Raw genomic sequence first — 19869 nt, forward strand, 5'->3', positions numbered from 1 at the left:
TCTCTTGCTCAATAACTCCACAGACAGCTGCTTGAGTTAACCTAGGGAAATAAATATAAGCAGCAGTGCAGAAATGTGCTGCTCTGATTCAGTAAACACAGAGAGCTGAATACGTTTGTTAGTAAGGACTCTCATTCTGTGCCGAGCCTGTGTAGCCTGTTTACATTAGCATATTTGATGAATATATATTGTAGAGTGCTTCTGTGATTGAGGTTTCTACTAGTTTCTTCTAGTTGTTATGAAATGCATCATTGGAAGTTTTTTTGTCAATAGTTGCAGACAGAGAGTGAAATCAGTTTGTGCGCCCAGACGTGATTGTGATAAATTACCTCTCCTCTCTCCCTCAGGTTCGAGACGACAACAAGAGGCAGCACCCCTGCCTGGTGGATTTCACCAAGCTGCCTGAAACTGAGAGGAACTATAACCTGCAGATGTCTAGCGAAACTCTCAAGTGAGTAGCTAGGCTAAGATCCTAAACACGTATGCATACTGTATCACATGACTCATTCCATCCAATTACAGTGAAAAGAGAAGCCACTGATGACAACCAAACTGCCATTCCAGTATCTACATCTTCCACACACAGTGATTGATAGCCGTGTTTGACTAAGAGGATGTTTCATAGATTTCCGTACCAGGAAATGTCTTTATAAGGAATGACTGTGTGATGACTCTGTCAAGGGAGAGATGATGACTCCCTGTTTAGGTGGAATACTGGGCTCTGGCTCTTTTTCCATGTGTAACTCTGTGTTGTTGTATGTGGCGAACTGCTTTGCTTTATCTTGGCCAGGTCGCAGTTGTAAATGAGAACTTGTTCTCAACTAGCCTACCTGGTTAAATAAAGGTGAAATAAAAAATAAATATATATATACAGAACCAGTCAAATGTTTGGACACAGCTACTCATTCAATGGTTTTTCTTTATTTTTACTATTTACCACATTGTAGAATAATAGTGAAGACATCAAAACTATGAAATAACACATGGAATCATGTAGAAAAAAAAAAGTGTGAAATAAATCAAAAATATATTTTATATTTGAGATTCTTCAAAGTAGCCACACTTTGCCTTGATGACAGCTTTGCATACTCTTGGCATTCTCTCAACCAGCTTCATGAGGTATTCACCTGGAATGCATTTCAATTAACAGGTGTGCCTTGTTAAACATACATTTTTGGAATTTCTTTCCTTCTTAAAGCATTTGAGACAATCAGTTGGGTTGTGACAGGGTAGGGGTTGTATACATAAGATAGCCCTATTTGGTAAAAGACCAAGTCCATATTATGGCAAGAACAGCTCAAATAAGCAAAGAAAAACGACAGTCCATCATTACTTTAACACATGAAGGCAGTCAATCCAGAAAATTTCAAGAACTGAAATTTTCTTCAGGTGCAGTCGCAAAAACGATCAAGTGCTATGATGAAACTGGCTCTCATGAGGACCGCCACAGGGAAGGAAGACCCATAGTTACCTCTGCTGCAGGGGATACGTTCATTAGAGTTACCAGACTCAGATTGCAGCCCCAAAAAATGCTTCACAGAGTTCAAGTAACAGACACATCTCAACATCAACTGTTCAGAGAAGACTGCATGAATCAGGCCTTCATTGTCAAATTGCTGTAAAGAAACTACTACTAAAGGACACCAATAAGAAGAAGAGACTTGTTTGGGCCAAGAAACACAAGCAATGAACATTAGACCGGTGGAAATCTGTCCTTTGATCTGATGAGTCCAAATTTGAGATTTTTGTTTCCAACCGTTGTGTCTTTGTGAGATGCAGAGTAGGTGAATGGATGATCTGCACATGTGTGGTTCCCATCATGAAGTGTGGAGGAGGAGGTGTGATGGTGTGGGGGTGCTTTGCTGGTGACACTGTCAGTGATTTATTTAGAATTCAAGGCACCCTTAACTAGCATGGCTACCACAGCATTCTGCAGCGATAGGCCATTCCATCTGGTTTGCGCTTAGTGGGACTATCATTTGTTTTTCAACAGGACAATGACCCAACACACCTCCAGGCTTTGTAAGGTTTTTGACCACGAAGGAGAGTGATGGAGTGCTGCATCAGATGACCTAGCCTCCACAATCACCCGACCTCAACCCAATTGACATATATTTGGGGTTTGGAAATTATGCAGACAATTACATTGATGGAAGCTACAATCTATCTGCAATATGAAAGCTGGTCATCCCCCCTAAAAAATAAGAAATATTATACAATCAATACAAAACATTTTTTTTTACTGGTGCTGATCTCATGAAACAGTAATGTGGAATATAAATGGTACAGAATAGTGCCAGGTGAGTGCAGGTGCTGTCACCTGCCCTGAGTGTCTGTCTGTCTGTCAGGGTATGAGCCCCTCCACCTCACGGTGGTGTCTGTGGTCCCTACGAATGGCTACATTAGAAAAAATATATATAAAAAAGAAGATGATTGTGAGGTTAATGTATAGAAAGCGGTAACTCCTGTTCCCTGTTGCTCTCTGTGTATCTCAGGACCCTGTTGGCATTGGGATGTCATGTGACACAGACCAACGTTAACGCTGAGGAAGATCTGAAGAAAGTCAAACTGCCCAAAGAGTAAGTCATGGGATTTTTACTAGTATTGATTAATTGATTGATTATAAGTTACAGTAATACAACCCTGCAGGAGTTTCTAGGTGTGAAATGTACCCAGTGACTCTGAGTCATTATTTCTGACATGACCAGTCAACAAAACAATGTGAGATGAGCGACATTAGGGAATCAGAGGGACACTGTCTTGGGCTTGGAGACACCTATACAACTCTACATTTGAGGCTTAGAAGACTATTCATCAAAGCTTCTCTCTACTGTGTTAACCTATTATTTTCCTGTGTATTAATGTAGCTGTGTGATGTCTAACGGTTATATTCTGTGTATATATGTAGCTGTGTGATGTCTAACGGTTATATTCTGTGTATATATGTAGCTGTGTGATGTGTAACGGTTATATTCTGTGTATATATGTAGCTATTTGATGTCTAACGGGTATATTCTGTGTATTAATGTAGCTGTGTGATGTCTAACGGTTATATTCTGTGTATATATGTAGCTATGTGATGTCTAACGGTTATATTCTGTGTATATATGTAGCTGTGTGATGTCTAACGGTTATATTCTGTGTATATATGTAGCTGTGTGATGTGTAACGGTTATATTCTGTGTATATATGTAGCTATGTGATGTCTAACGGTTATATTCTGTGTATTAATGTAGCTGTGTGATGTCTAACGGTTATATTCTGTGTATATATGTAGCTATGTGATGTCTAACGGTTATATTCTGTGTATTAATGTAGCTGTGTGATGTCTAACGGTTATATTCTGTGTATATATGTAGCTATGTGATGTCTAACGGGTACAAGCCAACGCCGCTGGATCTTTCTGAGGTGAAACTGACGGCTGGTCAGGAGGTTCTGGTAGATAAACTGGCGGAGAACGCTCACAACGTTTGGGCCAAGGACAGGGTCAAACAAGGATGGACCTACGGCATTCAGCAGGTACATGTTTTGGCCCAGCTCTCCATCATCACAGTTTGTAACTGTAATTCAATACAAAATACATAGTAACTCGTGACCAGTGAATGAATGGTGTATGTCAGGCATAAGATCAACGGAAGAGCTCTGATAGCATACATTTTATACAATTTAGATTGTCATGTAACATACCATTGCCGATAGTATATAACATAATTTAACAAGAGAACCCTGACAGAGCAGATTTTTTGTTGTTGTCGTTATTTCAATGTAGGATGTGAAGAGCAGGCGAAACCCTCGTCTGGTGCCGTACGCTTTACTAGACGAGAGAACCAAGAAGTCTAACAGAGACAGTCTGAGAGAGGCCATCAGGACACTGGTGGGATATGGCTACAACATCGACCCCCCAGACCAGGAACGTGAGTAGAGGACTGTAGCAGCAATATAATGGATGGTAGTAAGTTATCTTGTCATACACATGTACCATCCTGCAACTAAGCCATGGGCAAGCAAACCGGTACAGGTCTTTCTTACACAATCAATGTACATTTTCATTCCGTTAGATAAAGAAATCCTTATCACTGCCCACTTGGATGTGTCCTTCCCCTTTTCCCAGTAATTTCTGTGGATGCCATTGCAGTCAATCTTCAATTGACTGCAATAGATATGGTCCTTAGAGCCAGATTCAATGCTCTGCCACAGTTATAAGATATCTCTCTCTCTCGAGCTAGGCCCATATTTACATTTAAAAGTGCAGGGCCTCTTTAGCATTTTCATTGGTTGAATGTCTTCTTCCTCTGTGTCCCCAGCCTGTCATATCGTGGAGAGGCAGAGCATTGAGACAATCCGGTTCTTCCGCGTAGAGCAGACGTATGCGGTGAAGACAGGGAAGTGGTACTTTGAGTTTGAGGCCCTGACCGGAGGGGACATGAGGGTTGGCTGGGCTAGACCAGGCTGTAGGTCAGACTTTGACCTGGGCATGGACGACCAGGCCTACGTCTTCGATGGATACAAGGTAAACAAACAACACCTAGTATCTTTAAATAATATATCTTATCTGTTTTTACCTTATCTCTTTTTATGTTATGTTAACATATCTTATATTTTTATACTGTTTGAAATGTATTATAATCTGCAGTACCTTCAGAAAGTATTCAAACCCGTTGATATTTTCACATTTTGTTGTGTTACAGCTTGAATTTAAAATAGATTCAATTGCGATGTTGTGTCACTGGCCTACACACAATACCCCATAATGTCAAAGTGACATTTTTACAAATTAATACAAAATGAAAAGCTGAAATGTCTTGAGTCAATAAGTATTCAACTCATTTGTTATGGAAAGCCTAAATAAGTTCAGGAGTGAAAATGTGCTTAACAAGTCACATAATACATTGCATGGACTCACTGTGTGCAATAATATTAACATGATGTTTTAATGACTCCCTCATCTTTGTACCCCACACATACCATTTTCTGTAAGGTCCCTCAGTCAAGCAGCGAATTTCAAACACAGATTCAACCACAAAGACCTGGGAGTTTTTCCAATGCCTCGTAAAGGGCACCTATTGGTAGATGGGTAGAAATAAAATAATAAAGCAAACATTGAATATCCCTTTGAGAATGGTGAAGTTATTAATTAAACTTTGGATAGTGTATTAATACACCCAGCCACTACAAAGAATTAGGCATTCTTCTTAACTCAGTTGCCGGAGAGGAAAGAAACCACTCAGGGATTTCACCAGTTTAACGACTGTGATAGGATAAAACTGATGGATCAACAACATTGTAGATACCCCAATACTAAGCTAAATGACAGAGTGAAAAGAAGGAAGCCTGTAGAGAATAAAATATTCCCTGAGTGTTTTCCTTTCTCTCTGGCAACTGAGTTAGTAACTTTGTTGTGACTGAGTGTTTACGTTTATCATCATGTATGTATAGGCCTGGCCTAACTGATTCTGCATTCATCAGTGTTATATTGTTGCCAAATAAGTCAACAACAAGTTGGCTAAATCCCCCAAAAATGGCATGCCATGTATCAGAGCAAATTATTGTACACTTGGTCGTACGCTTGATCGTACACTTGGTCAACTTTATGTTTCAGTGGTGATTATTACATTAGGGTTAGTAATACGTGTTGTTGTTTGTTCCCCCAGGGTCGTCGAATGCACATGGGTGCGCGTTTCTTCGGCCAGTCATGGAACAAGGGAGACGTGGTGGGCTGTATGATCAACATGGAGGACAAGTCTATGGTCTTCACCCTCAATGGAGAACTACTCATCACTAACAAGGGATCCGAGCTCTGCTTCGTTGACTTCCAGACAGATGATGGTGAGTTTATCTTTAGAAGGGAACCCGAGCTCTGCTTCGTTGACTTCCAGACAGATGATGGTGAGTTTATCTTTAGAAGGGAACCCGAGCTCTGCTTCGTTGACTTCCAGACAGATGATGGTGAGTTTATCTTTAGAAGAGAACCCGAGCTCTGCTTCGTTGACTTCCAGACAGATGATGGTGAGTTTATCTTTAGAAGAGATCCGACCTCTGCTTCGTTGACTTCCAGACAGATGATGGTGAGTTTATCTTTAGAAGAGATCCGACCTCTGCTTCGTTGACTTCCAGACAGATGATGGTGAGTTTATCTTTAGAAGAGATCCGAGCTCTGCTTCCTTGACTTCCAGACAGATGATGGTGAGTTTATCTTTAGAAGAGATCCGAGCTCTGCTTCGTTGACTTCCAGACAGATGATGGTGAGTTTATCTTTAGAAGAGATCCGAGCTCTGCTTCGTTGACTTCCAGACAGATGATGGTGAGTTTATCTTTAGAAGAGATCCGACCTCTGCTTCGTTGACTTCCAGACAGATGATGGTGAGTTTATCTTTAGAAGGGAACCGAGCTCTGCTTCCTTGACTTCCAGACAGATGATGGTGAGTTTATCTTTAGAAGAGATCCGAGCTCTGCTTCGTTGACTTCCAGACAGATGATGGTGAGTTTATCTTTAGAAGAGATCCGACCTCTGCTTCGTTGACTTCCAGACAGATGATGGTGAGTTTATCTTTAGAAGGGATCCGACCTCTGCTTCGTTGACTTCCAGACAGATGATGGTGAGTTTATCTTTAGAAGGGAACCGAGCTCTGCTTCGTTGACTTCCAGATAGATGATGGTGAGTTTATCTTTAGAAGGGATCCGACCTCTGCTTCGTTGACTTCCAGACAGATGATGGTGAGTTTATCTTTAGAAGGGATCCGACCTCTGCTTCGTTGACTTCCAGACAGATGATGGTGAGTTTATCTTTAGAAGGGATCCGACCTCTGCTTCGTTGACTTCCAGACAGATGATGGTGAGTTTATCTTTAGAAGAGATCCGACCTCTGCTTCGTTGACTTCCAGACAGATGATGGTGAGTTTATCTTTAGAAGGGATCCGACCTCTGCTTCGTTGACTTCCAGACAGATGATGGTGAGTTTATCTTTAGAAGGGATCCGAGCTCTGCTTCCTTGACTTCCAGACAGATGATGGTGAGTTTATCTTTAGAAGGGATCCGAGCTCTGCTTCGTTGACTTCCAGACAGATGATGGTGAGTTTATCTTTAGAAGGGAACCCGAGCTCTGCTTCCTTGACTTCCAGACAGATGATGGTGAGTTTATCTTTAGAAGGGAACCCGAGCTCTGCTTCCTTGACTTCCAGACAGATGATGGTGAGTTTATCTTTAGAAGGGATCCGAGCTCTGCGTCGTTGACTTCCAGACAGATAATGGTGAGTTTATCTTTAGAAGGGATCCGAGCTCTGCTTCCTTGACTTCCAGACAGATGATGGTGAGTTTATCTTTAGAAGGGAACCGAGCTCTGCTTCGTTGACTTCCAGACAGATGATGGTGAGTTTATCTTTAGAAGGGAACCGAGCTCTGCTTCGTTGACTTCCAGACAGATGATGGTGAGTTTATCTTTAGAAGGGAACCGAGCTCTGCTTCGTTGACTTCCAGACAGATGATGGTGAGTTTATCTTTAGAAGAGATCCGAGCTCTGCTTCGTTGACTTCCAGACAGATGATGGTGAGTTTATCTTTAGAAGGGATCCGAGCTCTGCTTCGTTGACTTCCAGACAGATGATGGTGAGTTTATCTTTAGAAGGGATCCGAGCTCTGCTTCGTTGACTTCCAGACAGATGATGGTGAGTTTATCTTTAGAAGAGAACCGAGCTCTGCTTCGTTGACTTCCAGACAGATGATGGTGAGTTTATCTTTAGAAGGGATCCGAGCTCTGCTTCGTTGACTTCCAGACAGATGATGGTGAGTTTATCTTTAGAAGGGAACCGAGCTCTGCTTCGTTGACTTCCAGACAGATGATGGTGAGTTTATCTTTAGAAGGGATCCGAGCTCTGCTTCGTTGACTTCCAGACAGATGATGGTGAGTTTATCTTTAGAAGGGATCCGAGCTCTGCTTCGTTGACTTCCAGACAGATGATGGTGAGTTTATCTTTAGAAGGGATCCGAGCTCTGCTTCGTTGACTTCCAGACAGATGATGGTGAGTTTATCTTTAGAAGGGAACCCGAGCTCTGCTTAGTTGACTTCCAGACCGATGACTTCCAGACAGATGATGGTGGGTTTATCTTTACAAGGGATCAGAGCTCTGCTTAGTTGACTTCCAGACAGACGATGGTGAGTTTATATTTTTCCTTCCTTAGTCTTAACCTGGAAGACTGTGTAGTTTCCTTTTTCCTCTAGGAAAATTGGAGATTGAGGTTCATCCTCCCTAAGCTAACTTCATGTATTCATCAAGATAAAATAAACTGTTTTATTGTCCGTTTTCACATAAATTGGCTTTGCATCGAGACATGCGTTTATTTATCCATGTATTCAAAATGTGCTTTACCAGAAAGGTACTCTCGAGGTTTGAATCTCTTTTCTTAGAAATCGGTGACGCAGAGCATATGAAACATAAAGCAGCAAAGCAATGGGGAAATCAGTCATTTCTGGTGTTGCTGTTGGAAAAAACACACAGTTACTTAATGTAAATCATATCGATTGCTGTGTTCCAAATGAAGTTTATTCTCCAATATTCTAGAATCTAGGGAGTGCGGTGTAACAGAAGGCTTTCCAAATAATGGGTATTTTTGCAAAGTTAATTGCTTTTGGGTTGAGGCATTAGATTAGTTCCTTTCCAGAAACATATGTTGACCTCTAACCTCTGACCTCTATGATTTCCAGGCTTCATCCCAGTGTGTTGTCTGGCCCAGTCCCAGATAGACCTTATAACCTATAACCTATGACCTCTAATTCCTCCAGGCTTCATCCCAGTGTGTTGTCTGGCCCAGTTCCAGATAGACCTTATAACCTATAACCTATGACCTTTAATTCCTCCAGGCTTCATCCCAGTGTGTTGTCTGGCCCAGTCCCAGATAGACCTTATAACCTATAACCTATGACCTCTAATTCCTCCAGGCTTCATCCCAGTGTGTTGTCTGGCCCAGTTCCAGATAGACCTTATAACCTATAACCTATGACCTCTAATTCCTCCAGGCTTCATCCCAGTGTCTTGTCTGGCCCAGTTCCAGATAGACCTTATAACCTATAACCTATGACCTTTAATTCCTCCAGGCTTCATCCCAGTGTGTTGTCTGGCCCAGTCCCAGACAGACCTTATAACCTATAACCTATGACCTTTAATTCCTCCAAGCTTCATCCCAGTGTGTTGTCTGGCCCAGTTCCAGATAGACCTTATAACCTATAACCTATGACCTCTAATTCCTCCAAGCTTCATCCCAGTGTGTTGTCTGGCCCAGTCCCAGATAGACTTTATAACCTCTAACCTATGACCTTTAATTCCTCCAGGCTTCATCCCAGTGTGTTGTCTGGCCCAGTCTGAGATTGGCCGTATGAACCTGGGGAAGGACGCCAGCACCTTTAAGTACTACACCACGTGTGGCCTGCAGGAGGGCTTCGAACCCTTCGCTGTCAACATGAACCGTGAGATCACCATGTGGTTCAGCAAACGCCTGCCTACCTTCGTCAACATCCCCAAGGACCACAACCACATCGAGGTACTGTTTTAATATTTAGTGGCCTGATTACCCAGGGGCCTGATGTTGAACAATCTCCACTAAAGCCTGACATCTTGAAGCAAATCGGTTTGGCCAGTGACAAACATAAAGTTCCCGACCTGGTTCTGAGTGCTAATCATTCTCCTCTCCATGTGATTGTGCCTGCTCCTTCCCTCTGAATGTGATCGTGACTGGTCTTCCCCTCTGAATGTGATTGTGACTGCTCTTCCTCTCTGAATGTGATTGTGACTGCTCCTTCCCTCTGAATGTGATCGTGACTGGTCTTCCCCTCTGAATGTGATTATGACTGCTCCTCCCCTCTGAATGTGATTGTGACTGCTCCTCGCCTCTGAATGTGATCGTGACTGGTCTTCCCCTCTGAATGTGATCGTGACTGCTCCTCCCCTCTGAATGTGATTGTGACTGCTTCTCCAATCTGAATGTGATTGTGACTGCTCTTCCCCTCTGAATGTGATCGTGACTGCTCCTCCCCTCTGAATGTGATTGTGACTGCTCTTCCCCTCTGAATGTGATCGTGACTGGTCTTCCCCTCTGAATGTGATTGTGACTGCTCTTCCTCTCTGAATGTGATCGTGACTGCTCCTCCAATCTGAATGTGATTGTGACTGCTTCTCCAACCTGAATGTGATTGTGACTGCTCCTCCCTCTCTGAATGTGATTGTGACTGCCCCTTCCCCTCTGAATGTGATCGTGACTGGTCTTCCCCTCTGAATGTGATCGTGACTGGTCTTCCCCTCTGAATGTGATCGTGACTGCTCTTCCCCTCTGAATGTGATCGTGACTACTCTTCCTCTCTGAATGTGATTGTGACTGCTCTTCCTCTCTGAATGTGATTGTGACTGCTCTTCCCCTCTGAATGTGATTGTGACTGCTCCTCCTCTCTGAATGTGATCGTGACTGGTCTTCCCCTCTGAATGTGATCGTGACTGGTCTTCCCCTCTGAATGTGATTGTGACTGCTCCTCCTCTCTGAATGTGATCGTGACTGGTCTTCCCCTCTGAATGTGATCGTGACTGGTCTTCCCCTCTGAATGTGATCGTGACTGCTCTTCCTCTCTGAATGTGATTGTGACTGCTCTTCCCCTCTGAATGTGATTGTGACTGCTCCTCGCCTCTGAATGTGATTGTGACTGCTCCTCCCCTCTGAATGTGATCGTGACTGCTCCTCCTCTCTGAATGTGATTTTGTTGACCCCAGGTGACGAGGATAGATGGGACAGTGGACAACCCTCCGTGCCTGAAGGTGACCCACAAAACGTTTGGGACCCAGCAGAGCAACAGTGACATGCTGTACTGCAGACTGAGCATGCCTGTAGAGCTCCACGCTCCTCATGTCAATCCTGACGAGTCTCACAAACTCAGGTCAGAAACAATGTAGAAACACTGAGGTAGAAACACACATATTGCTTTCAACCAAGGCTTTAGAAATTCCATATTTCCAATTTGGAAGGCCATAGATATCAATCTATCAGTCAATATAATAATATTTTACACACTCATTTAATGTGCAATGGGACCTGATAACATATTGTTGATTTTACCTGATGTTTTTCCTTTTGCAGTCAGCCTCCAAAGGAAGATGATTATGGCATCATTACAACGTATTACCACTCAGTGAGGGTGTTTGCTGGCCAGGACCCAGCATCGGTGTGGGTTGGCTGGGTAACCCCTGACTACCATTATCATAGCAAACAATTCAACCTTAACAAGATACGCACGGTTACCGTAACCCTGGGAGACGAGAGAGGACGCGTCCACGAGAGGCAAGTTCTAGCTTTTTAACTGGAGAGTTGACATCTCTCACTCACTCACACACTCACTCACTCATTCACTCACTCACTCACTCACTCACTCACTCACTCACTCACTCATTCACTCACTCACTCACTCACTCACTCACATATTCACTCACTCACATATTCACTCACACACTCACTCACACCCTCACTCACACACTCACTCACTTATTCATTCACTCACTCACACACTCACTCACTCACTCACACACTCACTCACTCTCTCACTCACACATACACTCACTCACTCACTCACTCATTCAGTCACTCACTAATTCACTCACTCACGCATTCACTCACTCACTCACTCACTCACTCACTCACTCACTCACTCTCTCCCACCCTGTCTGTCCATTCCAGTGTTCGGAGGAGTAACTGCTACATGGTGTGTGCTGGAGATGTTGTCGGCTCCTCCCACTCCTCATCCCGGTCTAACATCGACCTGGAGATTGGCTGTCTCGTTGACTTGGCAACAGGCTTTCTCTCCTTCACAGCCAATGGCAAGGAGCTGGCGACCATCTATGAGGTAGCCCTAATACATTCAAGATCCAGTATAAATTACAGTACAGTAGGTAGACCTACTGCATTCACCATATAGATTACAGTACAGTAGGTAGACCCACTGCATTCACCATATAAATTACAGTACAGACCTACTGCATTCACCATACAGATTACAGTACAGTCCTACTGCATTCACCATATAGATTACAGTACAGACCTACTGCATTCACCATATAGATTACAGTACAGACCTACTGCATTCACCATATAGATTACAGTACAGTAGGTAGACCTACTGCATTCACCATATAGATTACAGTACAGTCCTACTGCATTCACCATATAGATTACAGTACAGACCTACTGCATTCACCATATAGATTACAGTACAGACCTACTGCATTCACCATATAGATTACAGTAGGTAGAACTACTGCATTAACCATATAGATTACAGTACAGTAGGTAGACCTACTGTATTCACCATATAGATTACAGTACAGTCCTACTGTATTCACCATATAGATTACAGTACAGTAGGTAGACCTACTGCATTCACCATATAGATTACAGTACAGTCCTACTGTATTCACCATATAGATTACAGTACAGTAGTTAGACCTACTGCATTCACCATATAGATTACAGTACAGACCTACTGCATTCACCATATAGATTACAGTAGGTAGACCTACTGCATTCACCATATAGATTACAGTACAGACCTACTGCATTCACCATATATATTACAGTACAGTATGTAGACCTACTGCATTCACCATATAGATTACAGTACAGTAGGTAGACCCACTGCATTCAACATATATATTACAGTACAGTATGTTGACCTACTGCATTCACCATATAGATTACAGTACAGACCTACTGCATTCACCATATAGATTACAGTAGGTAGACCTACTGCATTCACCATATAGATTACAGTACAGTCCTACTGCATTCACCATATATATTACAATACAGTAGGTAGACCCACTGTACTCACCATATAGATTACAGTACAGTAGGTATACCTACTGCATTCACCATATAGATTACAGTACAGTAGGTAGACCCACTGCATTCACCATATAAATTACAGTACAGACCTACTGCATTCACCATACAGATTACAGTACAGACCTACTCCATTCACCATATAGATTACAGTACAGTATGTAGACCTACTGCATTCACCATATAGATTACAGTACAGTCCTACTGCATTCACCATATATATTACAATACAGTAGGTAGACCCACTGTACTCACCATATAGATTACAGTACAGTAGGTATACCTACTGCATTCACCATATAGATTACAGTACAGTATGTAGACCTACTGTATTCACCCTATAGATTACAGTACAGTAGGTATACCTACTGCATTCACCATATATATTACAGTACAGACCTACTCCATTCACCATATAGATTACAGTACAGTATGTAGACCTACTGCATTCACCATATAGATTACAGTACAGTAGGTAGACCTACTGCATTCACCATATATATTACAGTACAGTAGGTATACCTACTGCCATCACCGTATAGATAACAGTACAGTATGTAGACCTACTGTATTCACCATATAAATTACAGTACAGTAGGTAGACCTACTGCATTCACCATATAGATTACAGTACAGTTGGGTATTCACCATATAGATTACAGTACAGTAGGTAGACCTACTGTATTCACCATATAGATTACAGTACAGTATGTAGACCTACTGTATTCACCATATAGATTACAGTACAGTAATTAATGCTACTGCATTCACCATATAGATTACAGTACAGTGCTACTGTATTCACCATATAGATTACAGTACAGTAGGTAGACCTACTGCATTCACCATATAGATTACAGTAGGCATATGCAACTCCGGTTCTCAGTTATTCCATGTAGTCAGGGCTCAACGGTTTAGTTCTCACATTGGATTCACGTTAGCTGATAACCCCATTGTGTGGAGTACAAAGTAGAGTCCCAGCCCAGGGACATCCTCTTCTTCCTCAGACTGTGAAGTGAATTGGCTATTAAAGGATAGAATAATTGTCCCTCTCTAAGGAAATAAATTAGGCTTTTACTCTGATGAGAAGCTTTAATCTTCACATCACAGGTCCAGACACTCACTCTCTCTCTCTCTCTCCCTCTCTCTCTCTCTCTATCTATCTAGCTCTCTCTCTCTCTCAATTCAATTCAATTTTTCAATTCAATTTGCTTTATTGGCATGACGTAACAATTTACATATTGCCAAAGCTTATTTTGGATATTTACAATATGCAAAAACATTTTTTAAATAAATTTGAATCAAAATTGTCAACGGGACAACAGTAACAACAACAACCAAGGGTCAAAATAACCGTTGAACAATAACAATATAGAGGACATGTGCAGGTTGGTTGGTCTGTCAGACACTGTCCCTCAACTTATGGCAGGCAGCAATGTAGTGCTCTGCCAACCCACAGCTCTCTGCGTCCTCCCCCAAAAGGACGGGTAGCTTACTCTCATCAGAGGTCTTTGAAACCTTTAATAAGGGTTTCAAATTTGGGGAAATTATACTCTCTAATTGTTTTATATTTTTGACATTTTGTCAGGAAATGCAGCTCCGTCTCAGGTTCTGCTTTTGTGCAGTGGTTGCACAGCCTTTCCTCTACTGGGAGCCAGGTTTTCCTGTGTCTACCCTTCTCAATGGCAAGGCTGTGCTCACTGAGCCTGTACTTTGTCAAGGTTTTTCCAAGGTTTTGATCAGTAACCATGGTCAAATAGTTAGCTACGGTGTACTGTCGATTTAGGGCCAGATAGCACTGCATTTTGCTTTGTGTTTGTGCTTGTGTTTCCCAATAAGCAATGTAGTTTTGTTTTGACTGTATTGTAATTTGGTTTATTCTGATTGATTGGATGTTCTGGTCCTGAGGCTTCAGTGTGTTAGTAGAACAGGTTTGTGAACTCAGACCCAGGAGCAGCTGGATGAGGGGACTATTTTCTTTGCTCAGCTCTTGGCATTGCAGGGCTTGGTAGTGATATGAGAGGGGGTCACTGTATTTTAGATGTTTCCAAAACTTAATTGCTCTTTTTTGAGTTTTTATTATTAGTGGATATTGGCCTAATTCTGCCCTGCATGCATTGTTTGTAGTTTTCCTCTGGGCATGTAGGAGAATCATACAGAACTCTACATGCAGGGTTTCAATGGGATGTTTGTCCCATTTGATGAAATCTTGTTTTTGCAAGTGGACCCCACACCTCGCTGCCATAAAGTCCAATTGGTTCAATGACATATTCAATTACTTTTAGCCAAATTTTAATAGGTATTTCAATTTGAATTCGCTTTTTAATGGCGTAGAATGCCCTGCGTGCTTTCTCTCTCAGTTCATTCACTGCCTCATTAAGGTGTCCAGTTGAGCTTATTTTTAAACCTAAGTAATTGTAGTGTGTGCAGTACTCTATATATTTTGTACCAATTGAGAACTTTGGTCTAATTCCTTGAGATCTAGATCTTCGCTGGAAAATCATTATTTTTGTATTTTTGGGGTTTACTGCCAGGGCCCAGGTCTGGCAGTACTGCTCTAGCAGGTCCAGGCCCTGTTGTAGGCCATGTGCTGTGGGTGACAGCAGGCATAGGTCATCTGCGAAGAGTAGGCATTGAACTTCTGAATTGTGGAGACTAACACCAGGGGCTGAGGATTTTTCTAGAATAGTGGCCGATTCGTTGATGTAAATATTGAAGAGTGCAGGGCTCAGATTGCAACCCTGACGAAGGCCCCGCCCCTGGTTAAAGAATTCTGTTATTTTCTTGCCAATTTTAATGCTGCACGTATTGCCAGTATACATTGATTTAATTATGTCATATGTTTTAATTATGTCATATGTTTTAACTTTGTAGAACAGTCCTGTATGCCAAATAGAATCAAATGCTTTTTGGAAGTCGATAAAGCAAGCGTATATTTTGGTATTATTTTGGTGGACATGTTTATCTATCAGGGTGTGTAGGGTGTAAATATGATCAGTTGTGTGATGTTTTGGTATAAATCCATTTTGGCTTTTACTCAAGACATGTGCTTATTAAGGAAGTTTAGAACTCTTACATTTATGATACTACAGAAAACCTTCCCCAGGTTACTGTTCACACAAATGCCTCTGTAATTGTTAGGGTCAAATTTGTCTCTGTTCTTAAAGATTGGGGTTATGAGTCCTTGATTCCAGATGTCAGGGAAATAACCTACACTCAGGATCAAATTAACCTGTCTAGGATGAGGGTGCCGCTAGCGGCACTCCCCCCCCCACCCCCACTGAAAAGGCAGAGCCGCGAAATTTAAAAAAAATCTTTTTTTAAAATATTTAACTTTCACACATTAAAGTCCAATACAGCTAATGAAAGACACAGATCTTGTGAATCCAGCCAACATGTTCGATTTTTAAAATGTTTTACAGGGAAGACACAATATGTAAAGATGTAAATCTATTAGCTAAAAATACATTAGCATAATCCACCATCTTTTATTTGTCCACCAACAACAGTAGCTATCACTAATTCGGCTAAACTAAGATATTTATAGCCCCTAACCAAGAAAAAAACTCATCAGATGACAGTCTGATAACATATTTATGGTATGGGATAGGTTTTGTTAGAAAAATGTGCATATTTCAGGTAGATGGCATAGGTTACAATTGCACCCACCGTCACAAATGGACTAGAATAACTACATAGAGCAACGTGTTTACCTACTTACTAATCATCAAACATTTCGTAAAAATACACAGCATACACTAATCGAAAGACACAGATCCTGTGAATACAGACAATATTTCAGATTTTCTAAGTGTCTTACAGCGAAAACACAATAAATCGTTATATTAGCATAGCACATGTGCAAACATTACCCCAGCATTAATTCTAGCCAAAGTGAGCGATAACGTAAACATCGCCAAAATATATTATTTTTTTCACTAACCTTCTCAGAATTCTTCAGATGACACCCCTGTAACATCACATTACAACATGCATATACAGTTTGTTCGAAAATGTGCATATTTAGCCACCAAAATCATGGTTAGACAATGGGGAAAGTAGCCCAGCTGGTGAGAAAATGTCCGTGCGCCATATTAGACAGTGATCTACTCTTATACATAAATACTCATAAACGTGACTAAAAAATATAGGGTGGACAGCGATTGATAGACAATTTAATTCTTAATACAATCGCGGAATTACATTTTTTAAATTATCCTTACTTTTCAATACAGTTTGCGCCAAGCGAAGCTACGTCAAAAAACATGGCGTCCTAAGCCACTAACATTTTTCGACAGAAACACGATTTATCATAATAAAAATTTCCTACTTTGAGCTGTTCTTCCATCAGTATCTTGGGCAAAGGATCCTTTCTTGGGTCTAATCGTCTTTTGGTGGAAAGCTGTCCTCTTGCCATGTGGAAATGCCAACTGCGTTCGGGATGAACTGGAAGCGTGCCCAGCGATTCACAGCGTTTCAGAAATAAATGTCCCAAAATCGCACTAAACGGATATAAATTGCTATAAAACGCTTTACATTAACTACCTTATGATGTTTTTAACTCCTATAACGAGTAGAAACATGACCAGAGTAATATTACTCCCTCCACTAATGCTTGGAACAAGTGCGGGTCGATGTCCTCCAGGCGCATGACGCAGCAAGAAAAGAGTGACTAGCTACAGGGTTTTTTAATTTATAGTGCCTGTGAACGCGCAATCGACCCCATTCAAATCGTCATCACGTAAAGGCATCCAGGGGAAGACGTAAGCAGTGTCCGTATACTCATAGCAATAACTGTGGCCTTTTAACTGACTCCAGATCAGGGGCCAACATTTCTGAAATCTGACTCCATGTCAGGGAAATTGATGTAGAATGGGTTCTGTTCCACTTAGAGACAAAATTTCAACTCCTATAGAAACTATAGACTGTTTTCTATCCAATAATAATAATAATATGCATATTGTACGATCAAGAATTTTGTAGGAAGCCGTTTCAAAAATTACACGATTACCATAAATAGTGACAACAGCGCCCCCAGCCTCAACAGGTTAAACAGTTTTAATATAGCCAATTGAAATTTTGCACTAGTGAGTTTGAGCATCTCATTTAGGATGCCATCAGGTCCGCATGCTTTTTTAAATTTGAGAGCCTGAAGTTTCTTATAGAGCTCCTGGTCAGTAATTGGGGAGTCCAATGGATTTTGATTGTCCTTTATAGCTTTTTCTAATCCATTCAATTTCTCATGAATTTGGCGTTGTTCTGCATGTGTCAATTTGAATGGTGTTGTAGAGTGTTTTAAAATGGATTGTCCATTTGTCACCATTTTGTATCGCTAATTCCTCTGTTTAGATTTTTTACGTTTTTTCCAATTTTGCCAAAAGTTGTTTGTGTTTATGGACTCCTCAATTAGTGCCAGCTGCTTGCTGTTGTGCTGTGCTTTTTTGGTTCTGAGTGTTATGTTTATAGAGTTTTAAAGTCTCACAGTAATGAAGGCGTAATTCACCATTATTTGGGTCTCTGTGCTTTTGGTTGGATAGTGTTCTAAGCTTTTTCGTTATAATTTTATAATCTGCATCAAACCAGTTGTCATCTGTGATCTTTTTTGTTTATTTTTTTATCAAATTCAATTGTGCTTTTTTTGCCGTTTGCCTAAATATATAGTTGATGTTTTGTACTGATAGATTGATGCCTTCTTTACTGTGAGTGAATGTGGTATCCAGAAAGTTATCTAAGAGTGTTTGGATATTTTGGTTACAGGTTGCTTTCTGGTATTCTTCTGTGCTGTTTCGGGCCCATCTGTATGATTTTCTGATGTTGTACAGCTTACTGGGCTGTGACAGTGTGGTTGTTTCCATGTCTGTTCTTTTGAGGAACAACGTAATTTGGCTGTGATCAGACAGAGGTGTTAGTGGCTTGACAGTGAATGAGCTGAGAGAGAAAGGGTCAATGTCTGTGATTATATAGTCTACTGTACTGTGGCCAAGAGGTGAGCAGTAGGTGAATCTCCCCAAAGAGTCCCCCCGTAACCTACCATTGACCATCTCTCTCTCTCTCTCTCTCTCTCTCTCTCTCTCTCTCTCTCTCTCTCTCTCTCTCTCTCTCTCTCTCTCTCTCTCTCACACACTTTGTGTGTTATCCTCAATGATTTTATTCATGTGCATGTATGGCTTTTAAGTGTTATGTGTGCTTGTTTTTTTAAATGGTCGAATTAATGAACTAAACTAAACTCTCTCTCTCTGTCTCTCTCTGTTTTTCTGTCTGATGGCTGCCTGGCATTGATAAACTGTCTGATTCACGGTCTGGCCCCCTGTCCAAGTCTTTTTGTGTCCCTAATGCCCCCCTATTCCCTATATAGTGCACTACTTTTGACCAGGGCTCATTTGGGACACACTTTTGTATTTTAAGAGATGTCTCCTGATACCCTGCAGATAATTACACAGCCGTCACAACTCATCTTCCTCTGGTAGTCTGCGTTGGGGGAAGGGCAGACACAGTTCTCACTCTTTAAGTAAATCAATCTGGGGGGGTTCGAGTAAAAATCATTGACGTTTGGGCCATCGTGGTTTGCATTCAGACAGCCGACTGATTAGTTTGGTTTATTAAACTGCCCCTCTGATGCCTATCTGACCATCACACAGTGTATCAATAACAGCCATCAGCAGAGATTGGCTGTATCCCAAATGACACCCTATTCCCAATACCAGAATCTGGTCAAAATAAGTACACTATATAGGGAATAGGGGGCCAATTGGGACAGACCCAGACACATGTTTACCATATAGATGAAATCATACTTAGAATGCTGTGTGTTCCACCTTGACAATTTGGAGGGTTCTAGAACTCAACGGGGGAAAATAACACTAGCATCAATCCCCTGAAGTGTTGTTGAGTATGTGTTCTGGATGGTGAACAGGTTGTTAGCATGGTCATGAAATCATATCAAGTGTATCTACTGCAACTCAATTTAGTAGCCGTGCCTTTAGAGTTGATGATGTGTGATTGA

The 19869-nt window shown here is 41.5% G+C and overlaps 1 protein-coding gene across 2 annotated transcripts in view; it reads left to right on the forward strand.

The window, feature by feature from the left end:
* The window catches only part of LOC129825507 (ryanodine receptor 3-like), a 275528-nt gene that overhangs the window by 131017 nt on the left and 124642 nt on the right, over positions 1-19869 (forward strand). For both annotated transcript variants that reach the window (XM_055885660.1, XM_055885661.1), the window contains 10 exons: positions 348-451; positions 2496-2579; positions 3360-3519; positions 3770-3914; positions 4305-4510; positions 5652-5826; positions 9322-9530; positions 10748-10911; positions 11112-11312; positions 11706-11871. In XM_055885660.1, the coding sequence (XP_055741635.1) occupies positions 348-451; positions 2496-2579; positions 3360-3519; positions 3770-3914; positions 4305-4510; positions 5652-5826; positions 9322-9530; positions 10748-10911; positions 11112-11312; positions 11706-11871 (1614 nt within the window). The remainder of the gene's footprint in view (positions 1-347; positions 452-2495; positions 2580-3359; positions 3520-3769; positions 3915-4304; positions 4511-5651; positions 5827-9321; positions 9531-10747; positions 10912-11111; positions 11313-11705; positions 11872-19869) is intronic.

Source organism: Salvelinus fontinalis, chromosome 27, assembly GCF_029448725.1.
Source record: "Salvelinus fontinalis isolate EN_2023a chromosome 27, ASM2944872v1, whole genome shotgun sequence".
In the NCBI taxonomy this organism is placed as follows: Eukaryota; Metazoa; Chordata; class Actinopteri; order Salmoniformes; family Salmonidae; genus Salvelinus; species Salvelinus fontinalis.